Source organism: Ceratosolen solmsi, unplaced genomic scaffold (genome assembly GCF_000503995.2).
Source record: "Ceratosolen solmsi marchali unplaced genomic scaffold, CerSol_1.0 scaffold7, whole genome shotgun sequence".
NCBI classification, from domain to species: Eukaryota; Metazoa; Arthropoda; class Insecta; order Hymenoptera; family Agaonidae; genus Ceratosolen; species Ceratosolen solmsi.
The window spans coordinates 5,530,516-5,558,012 of NW_011948413.1; the positions used below are offsets into that span (position 1 = coordinate 5,530,516).

The 27,497-nt window shown below is 27.0% G+C and overlaps 3 protein-coding genes across 4 annotated transcripts; 2 read left to right on the top strand and 1 right to left on the bottom strand.

Moving 5' to 3' along the window:
* Positions 1-5,753: 5,753 nt before the first annotated feature.
* LOC105367391 (kxDL motif-containing protein CG10681) lies at positions 5,754-7,686 on the bottom strand. The gene is made up of 4 exons (XM_011506086.1): positions 7,309-7,686; positions 6,667-6,866; positions 6,459-6,590; positions 5,754-5,961 (listed from the first exon to the last, which is right to left on the bottom strand). The coding sequence occupies exons 1-4, from the start codon at positions 7,455-7,457 to the stop codon at positions 5,831-5,833; spliced, it is 612 nt and encodes a 203-aa protein (XP_011504388.1). The 5' UTR covers positions 7,458-7,686; the 3' UTR covers positions 5,754-5,830.
* Positions 7,687-8,970: 1,284 nt separating this feature from the next.
* vih (ubiquitin conjugating enzyme vih) lies at positions 8,971-11,832 on the top strand. The gene is made up of 4 exons (XM_011506087.1): positions 8,971-9,220; positions 9,445-9,559; positions 9,642-9,846; positions 11,453-11,832. The coding sequence occupies exons 1-4, from the start codon at positions 9,117-9,119 to the stop codon at positions 11,575-11,577; spliced, it is 549 nt and encodes a 182-aa protein (XP_011504389.1). The 5' UTR covers positions 8,971-9,116; the 3' UTR covers positions 11,578-11,832.
* Positions 11,833-13,745: 1,913 nt separating this feature from the next.
* LOC105367393 (valacyclovir hydrolase) lies at positions 13,746-15,115 on the top strand. 2 transcript variants are annotated; one of them, XM_011506089.1, is made up of 5 exons: positions 13,746-13,908; positions 13,989-14,084; positions 14,226-14,546; positions 14,628-14,883; positions 14,968-15,115. In XM_011506089.1, the coding sequence occupies exons 2-5, from the start codon at positions 14,081-14,083 to the stop codon at positions 15,056-15,058; spliced, it is 672 nt and encodes a 223-aa protein (XP_011504391.1). In that variant the 5' UTR covers positions 13,746-13,908; positions 13,989-14,080; the 3' UTR covers positions 15,059-15,115. The 2 variants fall into 2 exon arrangements, with proteins under 2 accessions (XP_011504391.1, XP_011504390.1); XM_011506088.1 differs by having other exon boundaries at positions 13,994-14,084.
* Positions 15,116-27,497: the final 12,382 nt, after the last annotated feature.

Sequence of the window (27,497 nt, forward strand, 5' to 3'; positions counted from 1 at the left end):
AATATGCTAATATAATGATTTAAATATAACAATAACTACACTCATACTTGAAAATTATCCTTATTTTGAGAAATTTGTGTTAATAGTCTAGTTGTATGATTTCTGTTATTGGGCTGCATTACATGAAAATTTATAATTAATATATAAATAAATGTTTTATTTAAATTATTTCTTAAAACGAACTTAAATCATTTATTATAAAATTTAATCAGGGACATGAATGATAAAAATAGATTTAATACTAAATATTGCAGTTAAAAAAAGATTTTAATAATAAATAAAAATTAATTACTGAAATAATTTTTCTATATCATAACAATATAATTTGATACAATTAAATTAATGTACGAGCAACTCCGATTCGCTCTTTTTTTTCATTACTTTTAACAATCGATACTCAAACAGTTGTGATATTTAAATTGCACAATACGCTTAGATTTTTACTTTTTACTTAAAAAAAAAAAAAAAAAACAAAAAAAAAACCTCCGATTCTTTCAAGAAATAATATTACCTTATTTGCCTGAAGCATACCATGCATCAGAAAACTCTCGGTTTCCCCTTACGAATCTGAGTTCTTCCGGGTCGTGGAATCATATAGAAAGTACATGAGAGTTCACAGGTGTTCCATGCCCTCGAACAAAGTGCCTCAGAAATTTTGAAATTTCAACGAGAGTAACAATATCAGATTTTAATTCCTTTATTCAAGCTAATTTTTAATTTTTTATTTAACTTGAATTGTATGATTATAATTTTATCGATATTTAATTTATAAATTACTTTATTTTTCTTATGTAGGATCTTATGTATTCGCTATATCAATATTCTACTCGCTTATAGATTTATATTTATCGACATTTAAATTTGAAAACAAGTTGTACTATCTTAACTCTAATTACACGGACTTTAATTTTATCTCCAAAATATTTTGTAAAATCAAAGTAAAATTTGTTACTAAAACTGATTATTTATAAAAGAGTTGTTTAATTTTTTATTTTCTTGTGCGATAAACCAATTCAGAACTTAGATGCTTTAAAACAGAAGAATTAAAAAACTCATTAAATAAAGTTATGGTAATGTTCAGATATTTATAAATATTTTTTAAGTCCCAAAACTATATTAAATTTCGTTTTAATTATACTTTATATATTATACAATCATATAAAGCTTATAAAACCAAATTGAACTTGTAAAAATATTTCCATATGATAGATTTCGCTTAAACAAAATTTTATAATATTTTTTATACACATTTATTTATAAATACACGAGATATTCTACCGTCATAAATAGTCGTATTGAATTTATTTTTTACCTATGTACGATCGAACGTTTATAAATTAATTTTTCATTACAAGTAGCAAACTAATCTCCAAAAATAGATGTGTATAATATGTATTATAATATTTAAACAACAAATTCACCTTATTGTCTCTGAAAATACTCAATATACTTACGACTTAATGCAATATGACACAACTAAGCAATATTTTCAAATATAAAACCACAATGTGGTTATAAATAAATTCATAAAGTAGTTCCAAATTCAATGAATGATAAATTAATACTATTTTTATAGAATAAAATGAACAACAAGAAGAAAGTATATACTTTATCAATAATAATAGTTTTCAAAAATTTTCTCGCCATCTGTTGCAATATCTTTTAATCTTAAATTTAAAGGAAATAGTTTTTTTTTTTATAGCCATAAACATACAAACTTCAGTAGCTCTTTTATGAAAACAGTCTATAATTCGTAAATTAAAATTAAATTCACGACGTACATTATTCACTTATAAATAAATATCATTTTAAAACAGAAGCGAACACTTAATATAATACTGCTTTAAAAATAATAAATATATAAATGTTCTGAAGTTTAATATGTTTGTGTGTGCGTGCGTGCGTGTGTGTGTGTGTGTGCTATATAAAAAAGACTTTATTGGGATTAAAACGCTCGCAATTGAGTTGAACACTTATAAAATAAACAATTCTCGGTCGATCCTTTGTAAAATCAGTATAAAAGACGTGTAAGAGAATCATAAAATCTCTGTATTTCGCATTGAGTATAAATGCCGATTGATATTAGCTTTGGATTATTCTCGACGCTCATAGAGCTCATCAAAACAATATATAATTAAATATATAATTAAACATAATAATAATAATAATAATAATAATAATAATAATAAATCAGCTCTTATAGCGTGTACTTGAAAACCGTTAATTTCACGTAAGCAATAAAAAAGCGAAATGAAATACACAATGATGTTAATGGCCTTTGAACGCCGTGCTTAGGGGCACCATTAAAGCTTATGGAATTGGAGAATGTGCATCAGCTGACAAGCGACCATCTTTTACTTCCACGCTCGCAGTCTGCGCGCCATCGATGAAACAGCATTTAAAAGATAATGCATTTGTAATTAATATATTTGCCAATCAATAAAACGCTTTTCATAAGCGACAAAGCGTTATTACATTAACGGTCGACGCAGCCCATTTCAATACGACATTTTAATTTATCAACTGTAAATCGCGAAGCTATGTTAATGACAGATAAAAAATCCGTGCCTTTAACAATCCACTCTTTGTTCCTACCCTATCTATTACGACCTTCCGCGTTACTTCGTCAGCGTTAGATCTTGAAGAACCTTAACGTTCGATCGTAACGTCAACGCGCGGATGGAAGTCGTCGCGCAGTGCTCGGCTCACCACGAAAAGCCATCCGAGCCTGCGCGACACATTGGGAGCCTTGCCGCTTACGCCTCTATAATCACACAATACAACTATAAATAAATACTTTTCTCGGTGCGTCGGCTCGTCGTCAGCAAACAGCTGAGACGCAGCTGGCTCCTATGCCCAAGCGACGTCTATACACATCAACATGAATACGCGAGGTCGAGAGTCTCGAGCGCGCACGTGTTGGCAAACTGGAGTATAGTAAAGCGCCTCGTGTGCTCAACGATGCTTCCTATCGGCGCATCGCTCCTTTATCCTTTTTCGACTTGACGGAGAAAAAGCGGAAGGCTATTTTCCAGTTGAAATTTCTGCGGCAAGTTTATGGATTAACGATTTTAGGACCCTCTATCCTTTCGGCAGACAGCTTTTCTTGGGCCGCACGGTGAATTGCATTAAGATAGCCGATGGCTTTGAGAATAATACTGTAATTGCTAGGTAATGGGGTAAAAAGTACATAAATACGATCTGAGTGTCACTACGTGGTCGACCCAAGCTGCATTTACAAATCAATATAAATTGAAAAACTTTTGGAATTGTTGGCGAGGGAAAATTCTTGGTGCTACATACACGCTTGGTCGCTGGGATATATAACGATAAAACTTAAATTGAAAGAAATCGTCGGTAGAATTTGTTGATAAATGAAGTTTTTATACTTCGACAAATTTAAAGTGTCAACAAGTTTCAGCTGCCCATTAAAATAATATGAAATTGAAACCATTACAACTTATAACTTCTTTTTTTTCAATTACAAATCAATAAACAATTAATTTTAAAATTATGTCGAATTTACCTCTTATTTAACACAATTTTTATAATATATATAAATATACTTACAAAAAAAAATGATTTTAAATGTAAATTTTGTCATTATATTGTATTTTTACGTAATATGTAAAAATATATGAATACTCTCTCTCTCTCTCTCTCTCTCTCTCTCTCTCTATATATATATATATATATATATATATATATATATATATATATATATATTATACTTCGGTTCCAAATTAAGTTAATATATATATATTAACTCGAATAATATTGTATATATATTATACAATATATATATATATATATATATATATATATATATATTTTTATTAGTTTCTAAATAAAATTTTCATAATAACGTAAAAAATTAAAGTATTATATATTTTTTTATTTTAATATTCATACAATTAATATACTATAATAGTAGTATTTAAGTGTTGCACCCAAATAAAGATAATAATTTCATGAAAAATAATAATCCTATTGGAAAGTATAAGCACTATATTTGATATATGCGGGTTTAAACTAAAAAAATGCAAATTTTTAAAATCGCAATAATCAAATATTAGAACAATATAGAGAAATAAAAAAGTTAAAAGGATTGTAATAATACGTCTGATATTAAAATCTTCGATGTGTCAGAATTGAACAAAAAAAAACTCTATAATTATAAATATTAATCTTCCAATATTTGTAGAATAAATTTCGGCATATAGTAATACGTCTGTCATTTTAAAAATCAAACAAATAAAATTTTAACAAGATGAGAAAAATTACATAAAAATAGCGATACGAGTTCGTGATATAAAGATGTTCTAAATGTCGATCTGTAGAATAAATTGCAAACAATTGCTTTATAAAATATAGTTTTTGTCAAATGCAGTAAATATTATGATTCTGATATATATATATATATATATATATATATAATCACGAAAAGCATATAATCATAAAGTCTCAGATTTCTTATATAAAGTGTAAATAGCAATAATTATCTTATAGAGATTTTCAATGCAATATTTTAAAATTAAAATTGATTCACAAAAAAATGGATAGTCCTATTATAAATACAATGGACATTAATTTCAACGTATTTTATATCATAAATCTGATTATAAATACAACGGACAGGAAAACAAAATATAATCAATGTAATAAAAAAGAACAAGTTTTAAAAAATAATCTCAATAAATATCAATTAAATATTAAAAACGTTCAGAAATGCATACAAATTGCAATTAATAAATGAATGCTATTATAATACATTATTATTATTAAAAAATAAAATAAATAAATTCAGTAATATTAAATTGAGAAATTATATTGATGATTAAAACCAATTAACGAGTGCTACTCGAGAGAAAAGTAAGGTGAAAATCTTTCTACATCTGTAAACAAAATCCGTTTCTTAACAAAAAAGAATTTTAATGCTAGATGCGCTTATTGAAAAAATAATGGTAAGAATAAAGAAAGAATGTTTTTGAATCTGGATTCATAAATAAAGCAACTTATTTAATCAGATATATATTTAACTTATCCGATGTACAGAGGACAGATATACTAGACTTTTTGAAATACATTTAATATGCATAATCAGTAATAGACTAAACATATTAAATATCGAAGCAAAAATAATATATTAAAATAAAATAAAAAATTATAGTAATCATTGTACACTATTCATAGTTGTACGCGTTATTGTACATGGGTTTCTGTAGTCATTAACAAATAATCATTTTAAACTCCAACAACTTTATATAAATACCAAATTAATATGCAAACAAATGCCTATACATATATATATATATATATATATATATATATATATATATAGAATAATGATTCTTATTAAACTTCTTAATTCATTTTAAGCGCAATATAGAAGTTAGTCTGTTTCACTATTAGAACATGAATGTATAGTGAAATAAAGAAGTAACATTACACTTAAACAATCTATCATTTTTTTGTTGAAAAATTCATTTATAAAAATTTAGAAAAAAAAGTTACTATTACTAATTAACTAAATCTTTTCTTATCTTGATTTTATATATTACATACTTTAAACTAAAATTACAAAATCACTTATTAAAATTAAAACACAAATAGTTTGAAAAATAATCGCATTAATAATTTATAATTAAAAGAATTTTGCAATAACTACTGAAAAATTATACATAACTTTAGATTTACTTTAAAATACAAATAAATTTATTATCTTTATAAATGGATTCGAATAAGTTATATTTACAAATTTTCAATAAATATACTGTAATAAAATATTTAACATATATTCTTCTAGGAATAAAAAGCAATTGCTTTGAAATTAACTAGAATTAGAATAACACGATGACGAATCTTGTTTGCTTTGGTCATTTTCACTGTCGGTCGATGAACCATCATTTCTGTTAATTCCTCTTTCACGTATTTTTGCAAATTGAAATTCCTCAATTGGCACTGCAGATCAACGACATATGAAATAATTGTTAATTATTTTTATAAATAAGTAAATAGGGTAAATAAATAATGCATTTAATCATGGTTAACAATAAGTATATTATTAATCAATATATTTAATATCATTATATTAATTATTTTTTTCAAATTTTTTTTTTTTTTTTTTTTTATTTCCATGTATCATTTTTATTACTTATAATTCATAAATTAATGAAAAATATTAATATTTTTATGATTTATATAGTATATCATTAAAGTATTGCACCATTAAATAATCTATTTATACACTTTATTATATAATATTACAAGAAATTTTGAGTTTATTAAATAGATTTATTCATGTAATATTAAACAACAAATACTGCTTCATAAAAAGAAGATGCATAAATTATAATGAATTTGAACTACCTAATAGAGTCTTTTAGAATTATTTCTTGTATAACGAAACAATTTAAGGCTAATTATACGATATGAATCTTTAAGGAACTATTCATTACCATGTGAAACAGGATGTTTTTGGGCACCTGTATTAGATTGAGTTAATGATGTAACTTCTGGCTCCAAAGGCTTTCGATCTTGATTTATATCTTCAACAATAACTTCCTCGGCTAAGCTGCTCCTTACCGCATCTATAACATATTTAACGATATGCGATACAAAACTCATATATTATATTTGATATATTAACAAATTGGATGCTATTACCATTATAGGCTTGAGGATACTGTTGGCTCAATTTATTTTTTATGATTCTGACTTTTTTAAAAATATAATCCAAATCCTTTTTCATGTCAACTAAGAGGGCAGTATGTTTTTTAAATTCACTACCAGCACTCTTGAGTCGATTAACGGATAGGTGATTACAATTTGTTAGCATTTCATTTGTTTTTTCAAATCGTTGAAGCCTATAAAAATTAATGTAATTCTTACAAGATATACACCACTGCATAATAAATACTCGCTATAAAACATCGTTAAGAGCCATGTGCTATATTTAAATATTCTTTTTATGTTTTGCGAAAAATCCTTATCATTAATGAAAAATTAATAAGCCTGAAAGTTTGATAAATTTGTAAAATCTATCCTTAAATATTTATCCACTGTTTAAGCTATCGACTAAAATAAATAAATGTATGTCATATTAAAAGATAACGCAGTAAAAATATTTTCACTTTGACAATTGTCAAAGAAATACTTCATCGAACGTCTATTTGCATATTGTTATGTCCATACAGTGGTCTTTGCATTCATCACCTTCACTTCTACATTAGCATTTCCACAGTCGCATTTATAAAAGTAAATATTCAATAAGTTAAGCAAACCATAACGCGAAAGAAAAGCTCTCACATTTGCTTCTGAGCACGAATCATAGATTCCACATCCTGTTGGTCAACGATACCAGCGAGACCTTGAACAAAGACCTCAGGAGCCGTATAATTTTGAAAGCACTCGAAGCTTCCGGCCTCCGATTCTGGCGTTCCCTGAGCCCCGGCCATCTTTCCCTCTCATCTAAATTTTCGTCAAGACATAATTGACTAACACTGCGGCCGTAATTGATGCATCCGAGCCGAGTCGCAAGAGGCCTGCCCCTGCCTTTTCTACTTTATCGCCCCAATCGAGCAACAAGAGGTAGATAGATATATATTCGATAGAGAATATTGGATTTTGTGCATACGACTGCTACATCGTCGTGTTGTCTTCCTGCTTCCCTACTTCCCTGCTTCGCTGCTTCCCTGCTTCCCTGCTACCCTGCTTTCCTACTTTCCTGCTTTTAACAAAGCGCGACTTTATTGATATTCGATGGGTCAATTGAACGTGCGTTCGTTGTGTCGATGCTCGACCTTTTCATCGCGAATCGGAATCAACTCAACGGCACTGTTTACATTACAATTCGCACGCACACTAACAGAAATCACAACTGCGCGTCACCATTGCTCTATACAATAGAAACTTTTGTCGTCGATGAGGAGGAAAGCGGGAAATAAAAAATTCTACGTCTTTCTTTAAATTATAATTTTATAACAAGTGTTAGCTTGTTCCAATTCGATAATAAACATTTGTACGCGCATGAACTTTAACGTCTATCGCTTAAGCGAAATAACTAACGAAATAAGTAACTTAATTCAACGATTCAATTTAATAGCAAAGTTTTATAGTTTTATAATCGTATGGAACCAACGAATATCTATCTATTTAGACACACACACACACACACACACACACACACACACACACACAACAAACACACACACATATACATTTTCATTATTTTTTTTTAATACACTTTAATATCAAATTTATTTATTTAATAACAAAATAAAAATCAAAATAATAATAAACTTTATACGTAAGAATTATTATTAATTTTTTCATTTAACATAGAACTATAAATTTATTCAATTTTTACATTCATTAAAACGATATATGAATTAAGTGATAAACCTATCGAATTTATTATTATAATTTAAAGAGTTAATTGTGTAATGTGTATGTAACATTTGAAAACTATTATTATAATGATTTATTTGCAAAACGAGCAGTTGATATTAAGTTAGACTGTCTGAGCAATCGTTATCCGTTGTCTTTAGCTTATCTTAATTATCTTAAGCTGTTTCATATGTCACATTATTAATATAATAATCAATTGGAATAACCAAGTAATCATCGGCAAATAAAGTATCTACTATACGTTCATAAAATTTCGCACCCAAACATCGCTTTACAAAATCGATTCTTCAGAACAAAGAATCAGCGCCACTTTTAATTACTTATTGAATAACTTCAAGTAATTTGAGATGTATATTATTTTCCGGCAACGTAAATAATCATTCGTTTTACAATTAAACAATATCAATTCCTCACATTTTCGACTTTTATGGAATCTCACGGCGATTTATAGTAGCTTTGTTTCCCAATTTTGCTTGGGAATATAAAAGTCACGCATGCGTATATGATGCCGTTGAATGTAAACAGCTGTTGACGCGTCGAATGCTCGAATGTTTTCGATGCCGTCAGTATGATCAGCAGCATTCAAATTTCCGAAGCCCCTCAGTGACTGTTGTGTACCTCGACCGAAGTTAGTGTATAATATCGAACGATCTGGCATTCGGAGAATAACTTTTTGACAAAAATATAATCGGTAATTAAGATTTATAATGGCTCAGAATATTAATCCATTCTATTCGTCACATGGGGCGCAAAGTAAGGCTCGAGAGGAGAAGCAAAATATGCCCAAAGACAATCACGCAGTGAGCAAACGGTATGAAAGATAATATTTCGTAGCATCATAAAGATGGTCTCTTCCGTTTTTCAGTTTTATGTCATGATTTGACCTTAGGGGCCAGAATATTTTGTTTACATGGACCTCGGCTCTACAATTACATTCTCTTAAATATCTAGTTTTAATTTCTTAATCTTATAGAAGGTTAAAATATAACATAACCTAGTACTTTATAAATCTAAGTCTTTGTTACGCTTTTATAGCTTGCAGAAGGAGCTTATGTTGTTAATGATGAGTACCGAAAAAGGCGTTTCTGCTTTTCCCGAAGGAGAGAATCTTTTTAAATGGATTGGAACGATCAATGGCCCTCATGATACAGTATGAATATATAAATTCATCTAATAGATCCGATGAATTTACTGTTTGTATTTATTATGGTTTTTGCACTATCATTCTACAGGTATATGCGGGGTTGACATATAAATTAACTTTAGAATTTCCACATAGTTATCCATACAGTGCACCCGTAGTACGTTTTATGACACCGTGCTTTCATCCAAACGTTGACAATGTGGGTAATATATGTTTGGATATTTTAAAAGATAAATGGAGTGCTCTTTATGATGTTCGTACCATTCTTCTATCGATCCAATCATTACTCGGTGGTAAGGATTTTGATATTATTCCATAAAGACTAATTAATTAAGTCAAAATGAATTTGATGGTAATGAAAAAAATTATAATATTTATTGAAATGACATTTCAGTTTTATTTACTTAAAAGATATACTATTTTCTTAGAATTTAAACAGCCCAAAGTGCATTCTAATAGTTTCTTATGATTTCTTTTATTTATCGTTAATTTTAAATATATAAAAAATTTTTTATATATTATACTTATTAATTTTCCCTTATTACCTAATACTTATTTACAATCTATTGAAAATAGTTTAAATTAATTAAACGAATTTCATTATCAGTTACTTAAAATTATTTATGTTAACTCATATTTTGACAATAATTTTGTTTAATTTAAAGCGTTAAATAATAATCACTTATTTAATCTATCTACATCGTTTTCTATAAAAAAAATTTACAATAGTTTCTTCTACATAGTCTCATTACATAGTATTCAATTATTTCTATTATTACAATGCAATATCAAAACAATGAATTATATTAGACCGCAATATTATTTTACGTAAATATTACCGATATTGTTAATATATTATTTATAAATAAGTTATACTTAAACAATTATCAATTCATAATACACACATCACACACCAAGTGTATATTGGTAGTATAAAAATTTTTTGTTAAAAATTACACTGTCTAATACAATATATTTAGTAAAAAAAAAGTAAGGTTAATTTTAAAAGGACAAAAATTAAGTTTGCTTTATTAATTATGTCATTTTTATAAGATTTTCATGTAAATAAGTTATACATTAAAGAAATTATAAAGTTTGAATTATATTTTAATATTGATTACATAAATGCCTTCTACTATAAATATATTAATTGATTATTAAAAAATTTATTATTCATATTATTTATAATTTATTATGATTTTGACTTAAAATATATTTCAACTATTAATATTGTTTTATATTATTTATATTTGTGCATACTCCTATTATTAAATTTCATTTTATAATTGTATTTTCGTAAGGATCTAATTAAATAACCTTTTTATGCCTATGATTTCAAATATAATTAATCTACTAAATAAAAATGTCAATGTTATTCATTGTTTAATTGTTACATTGTATAAATAAACATTATTTTTAAAATAAATGTTTTAATTTAAATTTAAGATTATTTAATTTTAATTTAAATATGAAACTATATAATGTAAGAATTGCAATTGATTAAAAACAAATATTTATAATTGTTTAAAAGAATATTAAAAAAAAATCCTTAATGTTTTAAGCAATCACTATAATTTTTAAATTAATATATTTTTAAATAATTCACATAGATTAAAAAGTCCTTTTATAAAGTAATATTAATAAAATAAATTATGTTTAATAGTTCTTTTATCAATAGGAAATATTTTAATTATCATGATTGAACATTACTACAAGCTCTTATACAAGAAAAATTAATGAGCAAATTAATCAGTATAAAATTATTATTATTATTCCTAAATTGTTTGATAGTGTAATCATAAAAATTTATCCTAATTTAATATTTAGGGGTATCCTTTTTATTCTTATGTATGTTTATATAAATATGGATATATGTAATATTGTAACTTATTATTTCAGAGCCTAATAATGACAGTCCTCTAAATCCTCAAGCAGCAGAACTATGGAACGATCAAACAAAATTCAAAAAACATTTGACTGATGAATATCACAAAGCACAAGAAGAATCGCAACAAGATTCATGATAAGCAATTTTCATACTCATTCGCTAATCATTCATTTAATTTAAGATTACGTTTAAAAATATCTGTTTTTAACAATTCGTCTCATAATAAGAAATAGCCATTACATTCAAACCAAGGAGACATATATTTGAAAAAGAAATGTCTCATAATTTAAAAACATTTTAAACTTTACGTCGCTAAAATATAGTCAATACAAAACTGCAATTATTAAATGTTTTACATTACTTATTTGTAATAATATATATTCATTTTTAAAAACGACATAAAGGTACAAATTTCTTTAAAAGAATATACAAATATATTAGTTCTCTCTATAAAATAAAGAAAAGTTTATTTTTATTTATTATTTTATAAGTTTATCATCGTAGGGAGATATGTAAATGACATTTATATCATTTATAATTCGCGATTTGTATAGAACAACGTTTTAAAGACTCTAATTAGTTTTTATACATTTTATGTTTATTTTAGTAGAAGAGCGTAATTATTATTTTTTTTTTTTTTTATATATATATATAAATATTTGATATGCATATTTTCAAATAATATTTTATAAGGCTAATATAATTACAAGTCGTACATTTTACAACCTTTACTATGTAAATTGAATAAAAACATCTTGATCATTGCTAAATCTGTATCAACCATTAATTATGTATCTTTCCAACGCTCGACTGAATAAAATAGAGCATAAGAAATCTAGTTTTGTTATAAATTTAAATTAATTAAGCCCTTTTTTCAATTATTTTATTTTCAGTATTTACATATGGTAAGATATAGGTAATAAATTCAAAGCAATTATTAAAGAAATGACATTGAAGTATATTTAGTTTACATATATTTGAAAGGTCTAATCTCAATAACTTGAGCATTCGTATATTATTATTATGTATAGTCCTAGAATTAGCTACTTTTAAGAAATATTTAACTATTAAAATTAATTTATCTTCTTTGTATATATATATATATATTTATTTATGCATTTATATGCTTATTTTAATGAGGCTTGAGTATCAGCACAACTACTACACTATAAAAAAATAAACTAAGAAGTAATTTTATTTGTAATTTTGATACTTTTCTTAAAAACTTTTCTGGACATGAATTTTTCTTTTCTAAAATATTTTAAATGAAATATGCTTGACATACTATGTAGCTATTAGAAAATTTAAATTATTCAAATGTTAACTATTAGTATATAAGTATATAGAAATTACTATGTCTTAGCAATAATATTTTGTTAGAGTGTTGCTCTCTAATTTCTACTAGCAAGAGCAATTTTTTAATTTAAAACAGTGTTGTTCCTGCAAGAGTATAAAAATTTATGTAGAAAGTGGATTTGATTTAAAAATTGTATTGTCATTATTTTTTTACTATATTTTTTTACCTCAAGAAAATCAACGTTATTTCTCTTTTCAAATACAATGTATAAAATCATGTTTTATCTTATTATTAATGAAGGAATTAAATTTTTATTTATTTTTAATTACATTGTAAATTAGTATTTGAAAACGAATGTATATTTATTGTAGAGAAATAATAAAGCATCATTGAACTTGACAAATTGAAAATGAGAAGAATATTTATTTGTTATTATTACAAACAAAATACATGTGGTAATATACGTAACAATTTTGTTGATTTATTATGCTATAGCAGTAGTAATATTTGTGGCAAACCGAATATATATGATGAATTCAATTATAATCATATCTACTTATTTGCACCATAAAGAAAGATTAAAAAAAAATATTAATTATTGTATTAAGCGTTAATTTAAATGAATAATGTTTTGTAGAGTCAAATTTATAGAGTTCTAATAAAAATTACATTCTTTCTCATTTTCCCTAATAGAAAACGTATTTTGATAACTTTAGTGATAAATTGAAATTTCTACATAACATATGCAATAATTATATAGACTAGGGATTTTTTAAAAATATATACATATATATAAACAATATATATTATATACTCTTAGAAATGATAAGTTCGAGATTAGCTTTAAAAATTATTAATTAATTAATTGATAATTTATTTATAACAACGAAATATGATAAATGACGAAAATAAAATAATAACGCGCATATATAATTTTTTATTGCTAAAATGATTGTTTTGTATTTTCTTTGAATTGAATTAATTACAAGTGAGTTGCCCAGCTATATAACTTATACTTTCGTTATCGAATCAATTCAAGTGTAAAGTAATATGTGGAAGAGAATAAAATATTTTTCTAAATTTTTTATCAAAAATAGAGAAAGTAGAAATATTTCTAGACATATGACGACAAGTACATTAAATTCCGTAAATGAAACGACGAAAATTGAAGTAAGAATTATTATATTAATTTCTCAAATTTAACGGACGAATTATTTTTTGTTTATATTATAATTCTTTGTTTTGTCGAGTCAAGGAACGAAAAATTAAAATAGATGATGTAGATATCAACTACCTTAGAACTGGAATAGGGAGCCATCCAGTACTTTTATTACCAGGAGCTATGGGTAATTCAACAAAATTTGTTTTATATCAATTTTTAAAATTATTTTTTATACATTATACCGTTATAATTATTTGTATGTTTTTTTTTATTTATTAATATTTAATAAATAAAGATGGATATATATGAATTTTTGTCATTTTAGGGTCGATATGGACAGATTTTAAACCACAAATCGATTATCTTGATAAAAGAAAATTGACTATTATTTGCTGGGATGCTCCAGGGTATGGAAAGTCTAGACCACCAAACCGAACATTTCCATTAGATTTTTTTAGACGTGATGCTGCTTGGGCTTGTAATCTAATGAAAACTTTGGGTTATGAAGAGTTTTCTTTACTTGGATGGAGCGACGGTGGAATTACAGCACTTATTTTAGCTGCAAACTATTCAAAAAATATTCGTAAATTGATTGTTACTGGCACCAATGCATATATTGCACCAGAAGAATTAAAAATATACGAAAGTAACAAAAATAATATTTCAGTTTAAATAATCTATATGCTGAACGAGTGAATTATAAATTAAACAAAGTATTTACTTATAGAAATAAGAAATATAGATTCGTGGTCAAACAAAATGAAAACGCCATTTATTTCTTTGTATGGTGAGGAATACTTTAGAAGAATTTGGAGTGATTGGGTTGATGGAATGAAAAACATTTATGATGAAAAGGATGGTGATATTTGCAAGAGCGATTTACCAAAGATCAAATGTCCAACTTTAATAATACATGGGATAAAAGATGCTGTGGTTCTTCGAGAACATCCAGATTATTTAAAAGCAAATATTAGTAATTCAAGGTAAATTTATTTTTGATAATAAAGAAAATAGGACTTGTAGTAATATCCGAAATTGTTTGTAAAACAATTGATTTAACGTTTTAGGATGGAGATTTTTCAGGCTGGGGCACATAATCTACATTTACGATATCCAGATGAATTCAATGCATTAGTCAGTCAATTTCTTACAGAATAAATTTTCAACATTTTCAAATACCATTTTAGACAATAATGTAAAAATGAATTTACATTGATGCAATAATGTAGATATAAATTTACATCGACACAATAAAGTAGATATAAATATATATTATTACTATTCAAGTGTGGATTCTGCTGATATTTTTATAAAATAATAATAAGCAATGGGTGTAGATAATATGTAAAAATAAAAATATATGAACTTATATTTTGATATAACTATATGTAAATATAAATTCCAAATACAAATATAATAAATATCTATATTTGTTTATTTGTTTATTGTAGGCTAATAAATTGTATTAATTCTGAAAATAATAATTTGTATGCAATTAAAATAAAGAAGTAATAAATAATTTTTAATCAAATTATTGAAATTTCATTTTAAATATTAAAGATATTTAAGTATTATTATGTTGTATGTGATTTGTGATTAATGTAATTTCAGACTACCGATTAAGCATTATACGTTACATAGATTATTTGACAAAACAGTAGAAATTTATGAAGCAGAGTTATTAAAGTTTACACAAAAAATGACCGCATAAAAGTATTGCGTGTTTGAAAATATTCAAAGTTATTCAAAATATATTTGAAAATTTTTTTTTAGATGATAAATTTTATATTCACAATTTCTATTATTTTATTGAAGATGGTCATACATTATCATAGAGTTGCATATTATAGTTTGAAAATAGAATGTTTATCAAACTATTGAAAGCATAGTCTACTGGTTGCATCGACCAACTCGGGTACTGCAGAAAACTACATTATCATCCGTAGAAAAATTTAGATGTTATCAATTGATTGATCTAACAGGATCTTCAAGCCCGAGTTGGGCGCGCGCGGTTCCCCTCGAGATTTATGATGGGCGAAGTGAGCTTCTGCATCCGTTAACGGGCTCCACGTTATCCGATCACCTAATTTACTGCTCGTTTTCTTTATTTTAGCAAACAAGGTATCGAGTATGTTTTTCTCTTTTCTTGCTCATTGAAGATTTACCAAGGATTACACAAGCTAGGAATGTGCTTTAATATTTATAATCGAAGCACTAAAAAGTAAATCTAGGCCACGTTTAATGTAAAATTTATTTTCATGCTCAATTTATATAAAAGTCATCTCAATCTTAGACGACTACGCGCTTAAAATATACTTATATATCTACAGTTTCAATGTAAAAGAGTAAAAAATTAACTTTTCGGCAGTTATATACATTTTTGCAATTCTTTATTAATAATTAATATAAATTATGTATTTTATGAAACAAAAAAAAAAAAAAAAAAAAAAAAAAACCAAAAAAAAAGAAAATGAAAATAATAACAACAACATTTATACAATACCCCGAATAATAATTTCCAATAACATTTGCAATACAATTTATTAAGCTATTAAAAATGCTATTATAATATTGCTCGCTCCTAGTTGAGCGTGTTTACAGTTTATTATAACGTTAATATTAATAGTCGTAATTAACCGTTATGAATCGTTGGTGAGGGCAACTATTAAACTTGTAATAATTAATAAAGCTTAAACAACAATTTCCCTATAGCTTTCAAATATGTTTTACACAATTCGATCAACATCTATCACCCGAGCAATAAATTCGATTTTACTTTATCATAATATTGACTTCTTTGTCGAGCGTTGAAGTTTTCGAATTCACGGTTCATTCCCCAGCTGAGACGGTCTCCTCATTAGATTCATCTATGTTTGCGTTTTCACATTTACTTTTATGTCGCGTTTCTCGTGCTCGATATAGATCAACCTAGCTCTCGAACAGCGCAATGCTATAAAAGTAAATACAGTAGTTGCGGCAGAATATATTATAATTAAACATGATGAGGAAACCGTTGAAATGCTTCAATTTAGTGCATGTCTGAATAAGATGTATAGTTTGTGGCAAATGTACGACAGTTCGTGAATTATGACATGCAGGAATTTTAAATAAGCCGAATCAGATTTAAATCCTAAAAAGGACGAACGAAGAACGTCTGAACGAACGCGTATGAAAAAAATAGTTTGACTTAATAGTTGCACTAACTTTTTAACATCTCAATAGTTATTATGCTAATTGTATTCTTAATTGGTTGGTTTTTAATTGCATACGAATTATGAATGCATCATTCATTATTAATGAACACGTTACATTGTTGGCCACGCAACTATAAAACTATATCTATTTTTAAATATTCCTATTAGATTATGTTATATTTATCGTATATTAATTACACTATACTCCATCACTAAGTTCATAGTTTTCATGCCCTTATGAACGTGTGAATAACTTATTAAGTAATTAAGCATGTATTTTTAGAGTTGAAAATTAACATTTTGCACGAATTAATTTTTTATATAAAGAAAAAATTTTTCGTATATTTTGATATGATCCTAGTTGATATAATCGAGTGAGCAGATGAGAAGAAAGAACAGAGACGGAATATACCCTTACAGTTTGTATTGGGCCTTTAAATAATTGACAATAGAATATATTTAGAAAGCATTTTCTATTTACAATAGAAAATAGTGGCCGTTATTTAATATGCTTTTTAAAAATGCAGCTCCATAGCGTAAAACGGTCGAAAAGCTTTGTCATAATATTAAAATTATTAATAAAGAGCAATAAATTGTAGTCTTACTGATATTTTATTCTACAATGTTATTAAAGGGTAAATCTTTTATTTTTATAATTAATTATTATATTTCCATACATTATATTTTACCAATTCACTAATAAGAATCACCACGAGCTTCTAAATACGAGTACTATTTATTTCGACAGATAATAGATAACTTGTTTTTTGTATCCATAAATGACATTAAAAGAATAATAAGGGAATTTTTAATCCATTGATTCGTTCAGCCTCCTAGATCCTTTCATCAACCAACTTGATTTATGTATTGAGTATCTTATTACCTTTAAATTTTGATCTATAAGCAATGACTATACACTAATGAAATGAAATAAAATATCGTCGGAAGAAGGATAGTTTATTTTTTATGAAAAACTCAGCGTCAAATAAAAGAATAATTTAAAAGTATACTGAACAATAATACAGAATAAATCTAATGAAGTTTATGAGTGCACGAAAGTATATCGGTTAGCTTAGACTGCGTTATTAATAATAACGGATAATTATACTAAATTGATAATAAAAATGTTTATGCAGGCAGGATCCAAATAATCTTGGCAAACATTGAACATAAAGAGGTATTTACAAAGTATAAGGATAAATTGATAGTCAAATTTAGTACTAGAATTCTCAAGGTTGTTTACCAACATTGACTCAGATAAGTTATCTATGAAAATGAAGAAAACTCTAAGTTTGTATCTTATATGAAATAATTAAGATTCATTATTTCAGCAATTCAATATATCTATATATATATATATATACACGAACATATAATCTTATGATAAGTTGTTGTTAGTTTTAAAGGCATATTTCTTCTTACTGTAATACTAAAACATTGAATAACAGAATTACAGTTTTATAGTATTTCATATTTTTATAATATAACCTTTCAAGTTTTAATATTTTCATAAACAATATGTTAATAACAAAATTTTTCTTAAAATTTTTCTTAAATATATTATTTTTTACTCCTTTTACAATTTACACCATTACATGATTTATTAATACATTTTCCAATTAGAAAGTCTAAATTAGGGAGTTTATTTAGTAATAGCCATTTAATATAATTATATTATATGTCAATAAGTAATTTAAAAGTTAATTCACGAACAAAATGTATTTCATTGGAAAAAAATAAAAAATAAATTTTTATTTAGATATTAAAGCTTAGAATTTATAAATTATTTGTATACACAGTAATGTAGTATAAAAAGTATTATCTGAATTTAAATATTTTATCGTTGATTAAAAACTTTATTAAGAATTTTTCAGTTGCAGATTATATTTTGAATTAAAAAGTTTCAAAAGTATATTTGGATGTGAAAGTTATATATTTAATATCTGAGTAAAATGTAATATTAGAATAAAGCGCAAATGTGTACATTGAAATGTTATGTAAATAAAGTTAAAGTGACACTATTATCTATTGCAATATTATAAATAGTATGGAATTACTTGTTCATATTATTTAAACATAAAATTAATATTAAAATTAAGTAATATTGAATTTTACGAGATATTAATGTAATTAAATTGTAACTTATTTTAAAGTATTTATTGTTAGTTAATTTATAAAAAAAATTTATAACTTTCAGATTAATCCTTTTATAGGTATAATGTAATTTTAAATATTAGATAAAGAATAATTTTTTTATTTAAAAAAGTCTATTTTTTCTTCTCATCGTTAATTTGTTTTTTTGTTTTTTTTTCCTACTAATTTAAATAATTCTATGCATATTCGTATAACAAATAGAATCTCAAAGTCAACGGTATTTACAGTAGATTTATATTATAAGATTCATTTACTATATAAGAAATTATTCGTTAAATTTTGAGTTTCTCTTTGTTTTATAATCTAAGAAATTTAATTAATTTAACTTTGTCTTTTGCGTTATGGATTAATATGACAATACGATAAAATATCAGACTAACAGGTTAACATGTTTTTCAAAAGAAATTTAGAAATTTTATATAAACTCGTACAATTTTAATGAAAAAATATATATTTATTTTTTGTATATAATAAATATGTATTATAGTGTAGTTTTGATAGAAAATGTTTTACATCTCAAAAACATAAAATTAATATAGGCTGTTTGAAATAAAAATTCTTTCAACTGTTTTATATGTGTGCGCGCGCGTGTGTGTGTATAATTAATATGTGTGTAATTAAAGTCATCGTATGGATTCTATAAGCAAAAGTTTTTAAATAAAAAAAACTTTCGATGCTGTGATTAAAGAAAAGGTAAAATTAAGTTTAAAATTAAGTCAAAAAGTTTATAAAGATGTATCGATTAACATCTGTGATATTTTAAACATTCGCAATAAACTGTTACACAAGTCGTGACTCGTAATACTCAATAAAGACAATCAGTTTACATTCATACTCGCTTGAAACACATGAATGAGCTATTCTCTCTGCCATATATCACCGATCGTAACTCACTTAACCTCGGTACTATTACTATGAATTGTATTCTTGAGCTAAAACATATCGGTTGAAATATTTTCAGTCCAGTTCTTGATGAGTGTTGGCTTAAAATATGTTATATCTATTGTTCTTGAGAACAATTTTAAGTCAAAGTAAAACTTTGAACTTCGCATTACGTCTGGAAATTGTATTTTAACTTTGCGATAAAACATAGCAATTTACTTAGTCCAATTGGCGGTTCTATCGGCGGTCTTGACATTCTCCCAAAGAGATATTTAAAACGACGATATTTAATTTCTTATTAGTAGTTCAAATATTTAAGAATTTATTAAGTACCATATAATTAATAGTCAAATTATGTTTGCCACACGATTCTCTAGTCATATTGTTTAAAATTTTATTCTTAACAAAACCGTCATTCTTCTTAGCGAATGGTTTTTGAAGATTTATTAAAGCTTCGACCCACAAGAAATTCCGCTAAATAATATTCAGTTCTAAGAATACGTTGAAAATCATATGGTTAATATCTTTTAAACTTAGATACACATTTCGGTCTTTCTTTTTTCTTGCCTTTACAACCTGCCGTTTATCATCTTTCACTATTATGGGATTTTAAAGCAGCTTTAACTCAGCAATTCTTGTTGTTGGACACAGGCGCAGCTTAGATGTCAAATTTATTTGGAATTATAAAAGCTTCTAATCTATTTTAACAAACAATTGGTTGGAAATAACTGTTAGAAATAATGCGCATGAGTAGTTTTATATTTAAGAGTGCAAATGTTATTATAATATATATATATATATATATTTGACGAAACATAGGTTTTTTATTATTTATGGAATAATTTATTTTTTAATTAAATAATTTATAAAATTTAACTCAAGATTTCATCATTCGTATGAATTTACAATGAAAAGTCGATCTGTCCTACGTGTACATAAAAGCAATGTAATTACATACAATTGTTATTTATTTTATTTTACTGTTATGGTCTTCAATTTGGAAGGGTATTAATTTTTTTCTAAATTGTGAAATTAATATTTTCCACAATTCGAGATTTAAGCAAAACGGTTAGAATAGAAAAAAAACAATCAAAATAACGAACTCTTTAGAAATATAATTATCTTTATATTTATTACCTGTTTCACCGAATGTAAAATATATAAATTATATTTAATGATAACTTGATTTATTATTTTATGTAATAATAAACGTGCGTAATAACAAAATCTACCTGACTGCAATAACATTACTGGTAACAATATTTTATAACAAAAATTGACATATAGAAATGACGTTTATAGTCATAACTGTTTTTCAGATGAGAAAATAAAAAATATTATTTACATATTTTAATATATTGAAGAATTTTTATACGTTAGATAATTAAATATTATAAGAACGCCGGTATTATTTTAATTAAAACCAGTACAATGTTTAGATTAACTCAACTAGAATATTATCTTAATTTTAGTTATCTTAAATTAGCTGATTTGAAAATTTAGTGAGGAAACTCACTCTTGAAGATAATACTATTAACTAACATTTAATATTAATAATATTAATATAACAGTTTTCTTTTCTTTTTTTTTAAATAGTAAAATAAGCAATTTTATATAATTATTTTTCAGCTTGATAATCTTTAAAAGCCTAATGTAGTATCTCGTAAAATTTCATTATAAGTAGGATTGATATATCATGGTATACGTATCATTACGTTTAATGCAGAAGGAGGAAAATTTCAGAGCATATCACTCGAATCTGAGCATAATGCTTAAAGGAGATGGGAAAGTAGGTCGGTTTTTCTGCGTTTCGAATAAATTTAATCAATTCAGGCTCGTGTTTAAATCCACGAAAAAGTTGCGTCCATTTAAAAATCTTCGCGCGATTTCAACTCTGGCAAAAACATCGGCTACACTGACTTTTTCGGACTTTCACCGAGCCAGAACAAGAATTTTATGCACGTTATTTCTTTTGAATTTTATCCTCGGTAACAATGGCGACAGCTCTAAAAATAGATTTGTTATTAAAGGTTTATTCAGAATTGCCAAATATTACCATATAAGAATATTTATAATTGGCCACTATTGTTATTATTAGGAAAATATTACGATTACATCGAAAGCTGATTTGTGGCAAACGATAATGATGTCATAATTTAACATGAAAATCACATCACTGTAACGAATGCATATTAATGCTCTTCGCTTGGAGATTTATTTTCAAAATTAATGTACAAGAAATTCGCTGAACAATGACACGATAAATTGTCATTATTTCATTAGCTTAGTGCTATACTCAAATTTTAATATATTTTCATAGATGTAAAAAATATCGATCTAGTTTTAAGAGCAATTGTTATTGGTTAGAATCAATTGTTTGTGCATTACAATGTTAAATTATATTAATTAAAATCTTTTATATATGGTATCCTAATTGTTATTATCGCGAGAGTCTGACAGCTTCATTGATAAATGTAATGAGCTCCTTCGTTTTGCATTTGCAAGTATAATTAAATACGTAAATATTCCACATTTTAAAATATACTTATTTGCTTTACATGTTAAACAAAGTTCTTGTAATATTAATGATGCAACTAAATTCCGGAAAAGAGAACGTAATCTTTTAAAAGTATAATATTTCCTTGCGCGTGAGACGAGGTAATATACTCTACCACAATAAAGATCAACATGCTACAAAAGTATATTATACATCTACGTATTTCACATCTCATGAAATATATTTTAGCGCACACGCTAGAAAAATACACGATTTATAAGTAAAATTTTTATTATCTTATAATGAATTCAATTAAATTGAGATAACATCGAGATCTCCGATATTGTTGAGAAGAAGCGTAGTATTTGCGTTGTATAATCAGAGAAGCTGCGAGTACGAGCATCGAGAAAAATCACCTCCGACGCATTCGATTGACATGGAAATGTTTCGCAACTCGATTGCAAGGCAAACGTGCTCTGCGGCCGTTTTTCCGAGCGTTCATTCTATTTTCATTCGTAATTAAACGGGCATGAGTGCATTGGGCACCGAAGGGACGCGAAATCGCGCATAATCCACCGAGCGGTAAAAGGGAAGCGAGGAGGACACGTCGGCCGGACCTTGGCGTGGGCGTGGGCCCAGGCCCGAATTACGATGCGTGGGCCAGAAGGAAAATTCCCAAGTCGGAGCCTTGCCCACGCCGTTTAACAAACCCGTTGCACAGCGTGTGAGTAACTTACTTTTAAATGCTCTAGCGCTGTGCGCGCGCATCATCACGATTCTCGACGATCGTCAAGGATTCGCCGTGGCTTTGCAGTCCGTGACTCTTTGGCTGGAATTACGAAGACCTCGTTAGCTTGGCGTTGGTGTGTCGTGTAAGGCTCCAGGGATTCTCAACAAGCCGAAAGCTGTGCCTTAATGTACTTTATACCTTTAATTTTAATGTACGTTATTTAACAACGTTAACAGGCTTCGAAGCTGATATTTTGTCGCAGGAAGTAGTGAGACATAACGTGACATTAAAGTGTCTATTATATAATAAGCAAGAAGAATAGGCGTTACATTGCCTTCCTCTTTAATTGATCGAGAAAATGGGCAAATGAATTTACGTTACTCTGGGATACAAAACAACCGATGGTTTTTTTTTTTTTTTTTTTTTTTTTTTTTTTTTTTTTTTTTTTTTTTTTTTTTTTTTTTTTTTTAATGTTTGTCGTTTTGAGTTGTTTTTTTTTTTTTTTTTTTTTTTTTTTTTTTTTTTTTTTTTTTTTTTTTTTATTATAGTTTACAAGTTGGACGATTATGGAATTCGAAAAGTCGAAGTACAAACTGCGTTCAGCGTTTTTCTTTACATTCATTCGTACTCTGTTTCGTTACTTTCAATTCTTAATTATCTATAATAAATACAATTTTATTGTATTAATATAAGCTTGCTCTATTTAACGATAAACTATATTATTAAATAAGAGGGTAAATCGTATGTTTTATATGTATAACTATATTTTTAAGAGGGTTAATAGTAGTAAGTAAAATCAGCGTATCGTTTTAAAATCATAAATAATGGATGTTACAAGATATTTCATCACGAAAATACAAACGACATTAAAACGAGAATATAATGTTATATTTGTTCTTAATGTTAATGTAGGCCTTGACTCCATAAATGTTAAATTGCCGAGAGCACACATTGTATTTTTCATTATTGGGAAAGAGAGGGTAAAATGGAAAACTTTTACTCTACTTATTCAGATAAACGTCAACAATATTTTATTTATAGACTGATTTCACACTTATTTTATACTTTTATATTATTTGATATATAAAAAAAAAATAGAATAATATTCATCTTTCTCAGTTATTTAGAACAAAAGCAAATTATATATGAAAATATATCTGTTTGCTCAAATAATTGCAATCGCAATAGAGTAAAACATTAAATATGAATATATACATTGTTATATAAAAATTGATTTAGTAAGATATCGACGATCATTACTAGTACGGGGATTTTGGAAATCAAAGATAACTTAAAAAAAAAATCATAATACCGCATAAATAAAAAGCTGTGATAATACGAACTTACGGATTTACTATGTAAATATAATTATTTTGATAATGCCTTGTTCCTTTTAATATCTTCCAAAGTACATTCTTATATATATATATATATATATATATATATATATATATATATATATATATCCTTTACAATATTCTCATCACACGCATATATGAAAAATAGTTTATTCGTGACTAAGTTCGTGCATAGCAGCTGTAAGCATAAATAAGATCAAACACATTTTCATTTTCATTAATATTATTCAAAGTGTATTTATATATTTGAATTGGTAGATGTTGCGTAAAGTAGGCATTAAAAGCTAGAAAAAAATTTTCCTCTCGGCTTCTCGCCATTATAAGGTTCACATTAAATTATTATAATGCACTATTAATAATTACGATTGATTACGTGCAATGAACTATTATACAATCCATTATAAACAATAAGAATTTATTTCAAAAGTTAATTACTTTTTTTCATTCGACTATATCACAAATCTACATCTTATTAATATTAATATGTATCGGTTTATTGAATAATTTTTACAACGAAATGTTACGTAAATAATGTGTACCATCTAGGACTAAATAATAATAATATTAAATTACCCTTAAATTTTTAATATAAAGTTCGTACATTAGAATGTTATTTTGATTGGATAATTTATGTGAAATAGTATTCGAAACAAAATTTCTCGATATTTGGCATATGTAAGGAAGATTTATTAATATATTTAATCTACACACTTGAAATACCTCGTTCTAAATGAACAATTAAAACTTATTTAACCATAATTTTCCTCCATTTTTGAAAATTTAATTTAACTTTCTTATTATTTTCTTTAATATGCATGTGCATACATTTTATTGCAATAGCTCATTCTGAAAACTTTCAATTATTATTCACGCAATGATCTATGCAATTCATGAAAATAAAATGCCATACAATTAATATCCATACAATTAATATTTAGATGTCATTTGGTAATTGTGAATTTTTTTAATGTCATCCATCTTTACTACATAAAAGCGATTAATGTTGACTCAAGTACGCCACATAGTTAAGCGCAGACAAACTTGAAAATGTTATCGAACTTATTCGCCGAAGGCGAATAAGATTAAGACTCTCCCCCGAGTCATCAAAATCCTAAGAATCCGATTGATATCCTCTCTGGCTAATCTTAAACAAAATCATCTTACAACCACACTGATCCTCGGGAGGTCCTCGCGTCCGAGCACTCGCCAGTCCCGGCCTCTCGCCAGTCCCGTAATCGACGCGCGTTTCTCGGACGCTAAAGTGCACGATGCCGCTCGCGAAGCCGAGGATGAGTCAGAGAAGAGGTGCCACGACGACGACGTACCCCCGGCGAGGACTTTTAGGCCGCTCGAGCCATTTACGGAAGCCTGCCGCTACCACGGTCGGATCTCCTTTTCGAATCTCCCTCGGTCTTCTTAGCCGCCGGCACCGTCGCCGTCATCTCCCCGCCCTTTTGCTGCACGCTCCCCCCCCCCCCCCCCCCCCCCCCCCCCCCCGGCGCCATTCCTTTCTCGACAGACCGACGGCAGAAAGCGGTCGCTCCTTCTCCGCGTGAGATATCAAAATCTTGGCCTCGATATCATTGCGAGGCGATCCGCGATTGGGCTCGCTACGAATCGGTTTTATGCTAAAACCGGCCTCGCTTCGTCGAGACCCTTCGCCCGACTTTTCCCTCGAGTCCATATCGCTCACGGACGCCTTTTCCAATTGGAGTCGCTCCTCGCGCGGATGATCCGCGACTGGCGACCGCTCAATGATCTCGCCAGGGATGTGAGATAATTGTCGTGTTTTTATTCCGCTCATTTTGGCTGTAAACTTTCTCTGGCTCGCGTTCCAACGCGTCCATTCGGTCCTCTCGGTCCTTACCTTCTCCTGCCCACCAACTACACACACACACATAAACGCGCGCGCGCGCGCACGCACACTTGTACATCATGACTTATTTGATTTAGTGATTCATTCTATTCCCTCCATTTTTCAATATGCTAATATGCATAAAACCAAGCGATTCCGTTTTCACCCATAATCTCTCTCTCTCTCTCTCTCTCTCTCTCTCTCTCTCTATATATATATATATATATATATATAGAATGAAAATGCACTTTTTGCTTACATAGAGTAAATTAGAATATGAGCGTTAGAAAGGCAATATCAAGAGCTAATAAGAAGAACAAGATTCTAATTTTCTATTTGACGATATATAAAGAAATTTCTTTTTAAATTATTAATTCAACGTTAATTCTCAAAAATAATTTTAATTCAATATAAACTTATCATAATTATATTCTTAAATATTTATATTTTGACAATTTTTATTATTTTTACGTAATAAATTTAATCCCACGTTATTTACTTATTCTACCATTTATTATTCCCATTCTCTCAATTAAAATATTATTAAAATCTAAATTTAATACATCATATATAATATGTTTTACAACGGATGTTAAATTTATATATACACATCGAACTTTTATCAGGGTACACAATTCATAAAGAATTTTATCATTAATTAAATATAAAATATCACATGTTATGTAGATCTATCGTTTTAATGACTTAATTATTAATAATTCATTGGTGTAAACACTCATTGCAAAGTAATAATTTTCTATACATTTTCTTAAATTATTGAAAATCCAATTACTATCCTGGGGAGTAATTTTTTTTTATAAAGATGATAAATAGTTTTTATGCTTCCCATACGTTTGGCTCTTCTAAAATATTATGTCATAATTCCGACTGAAATCTCTCTTGTTATTCCTTAATTTTGTATTTCTC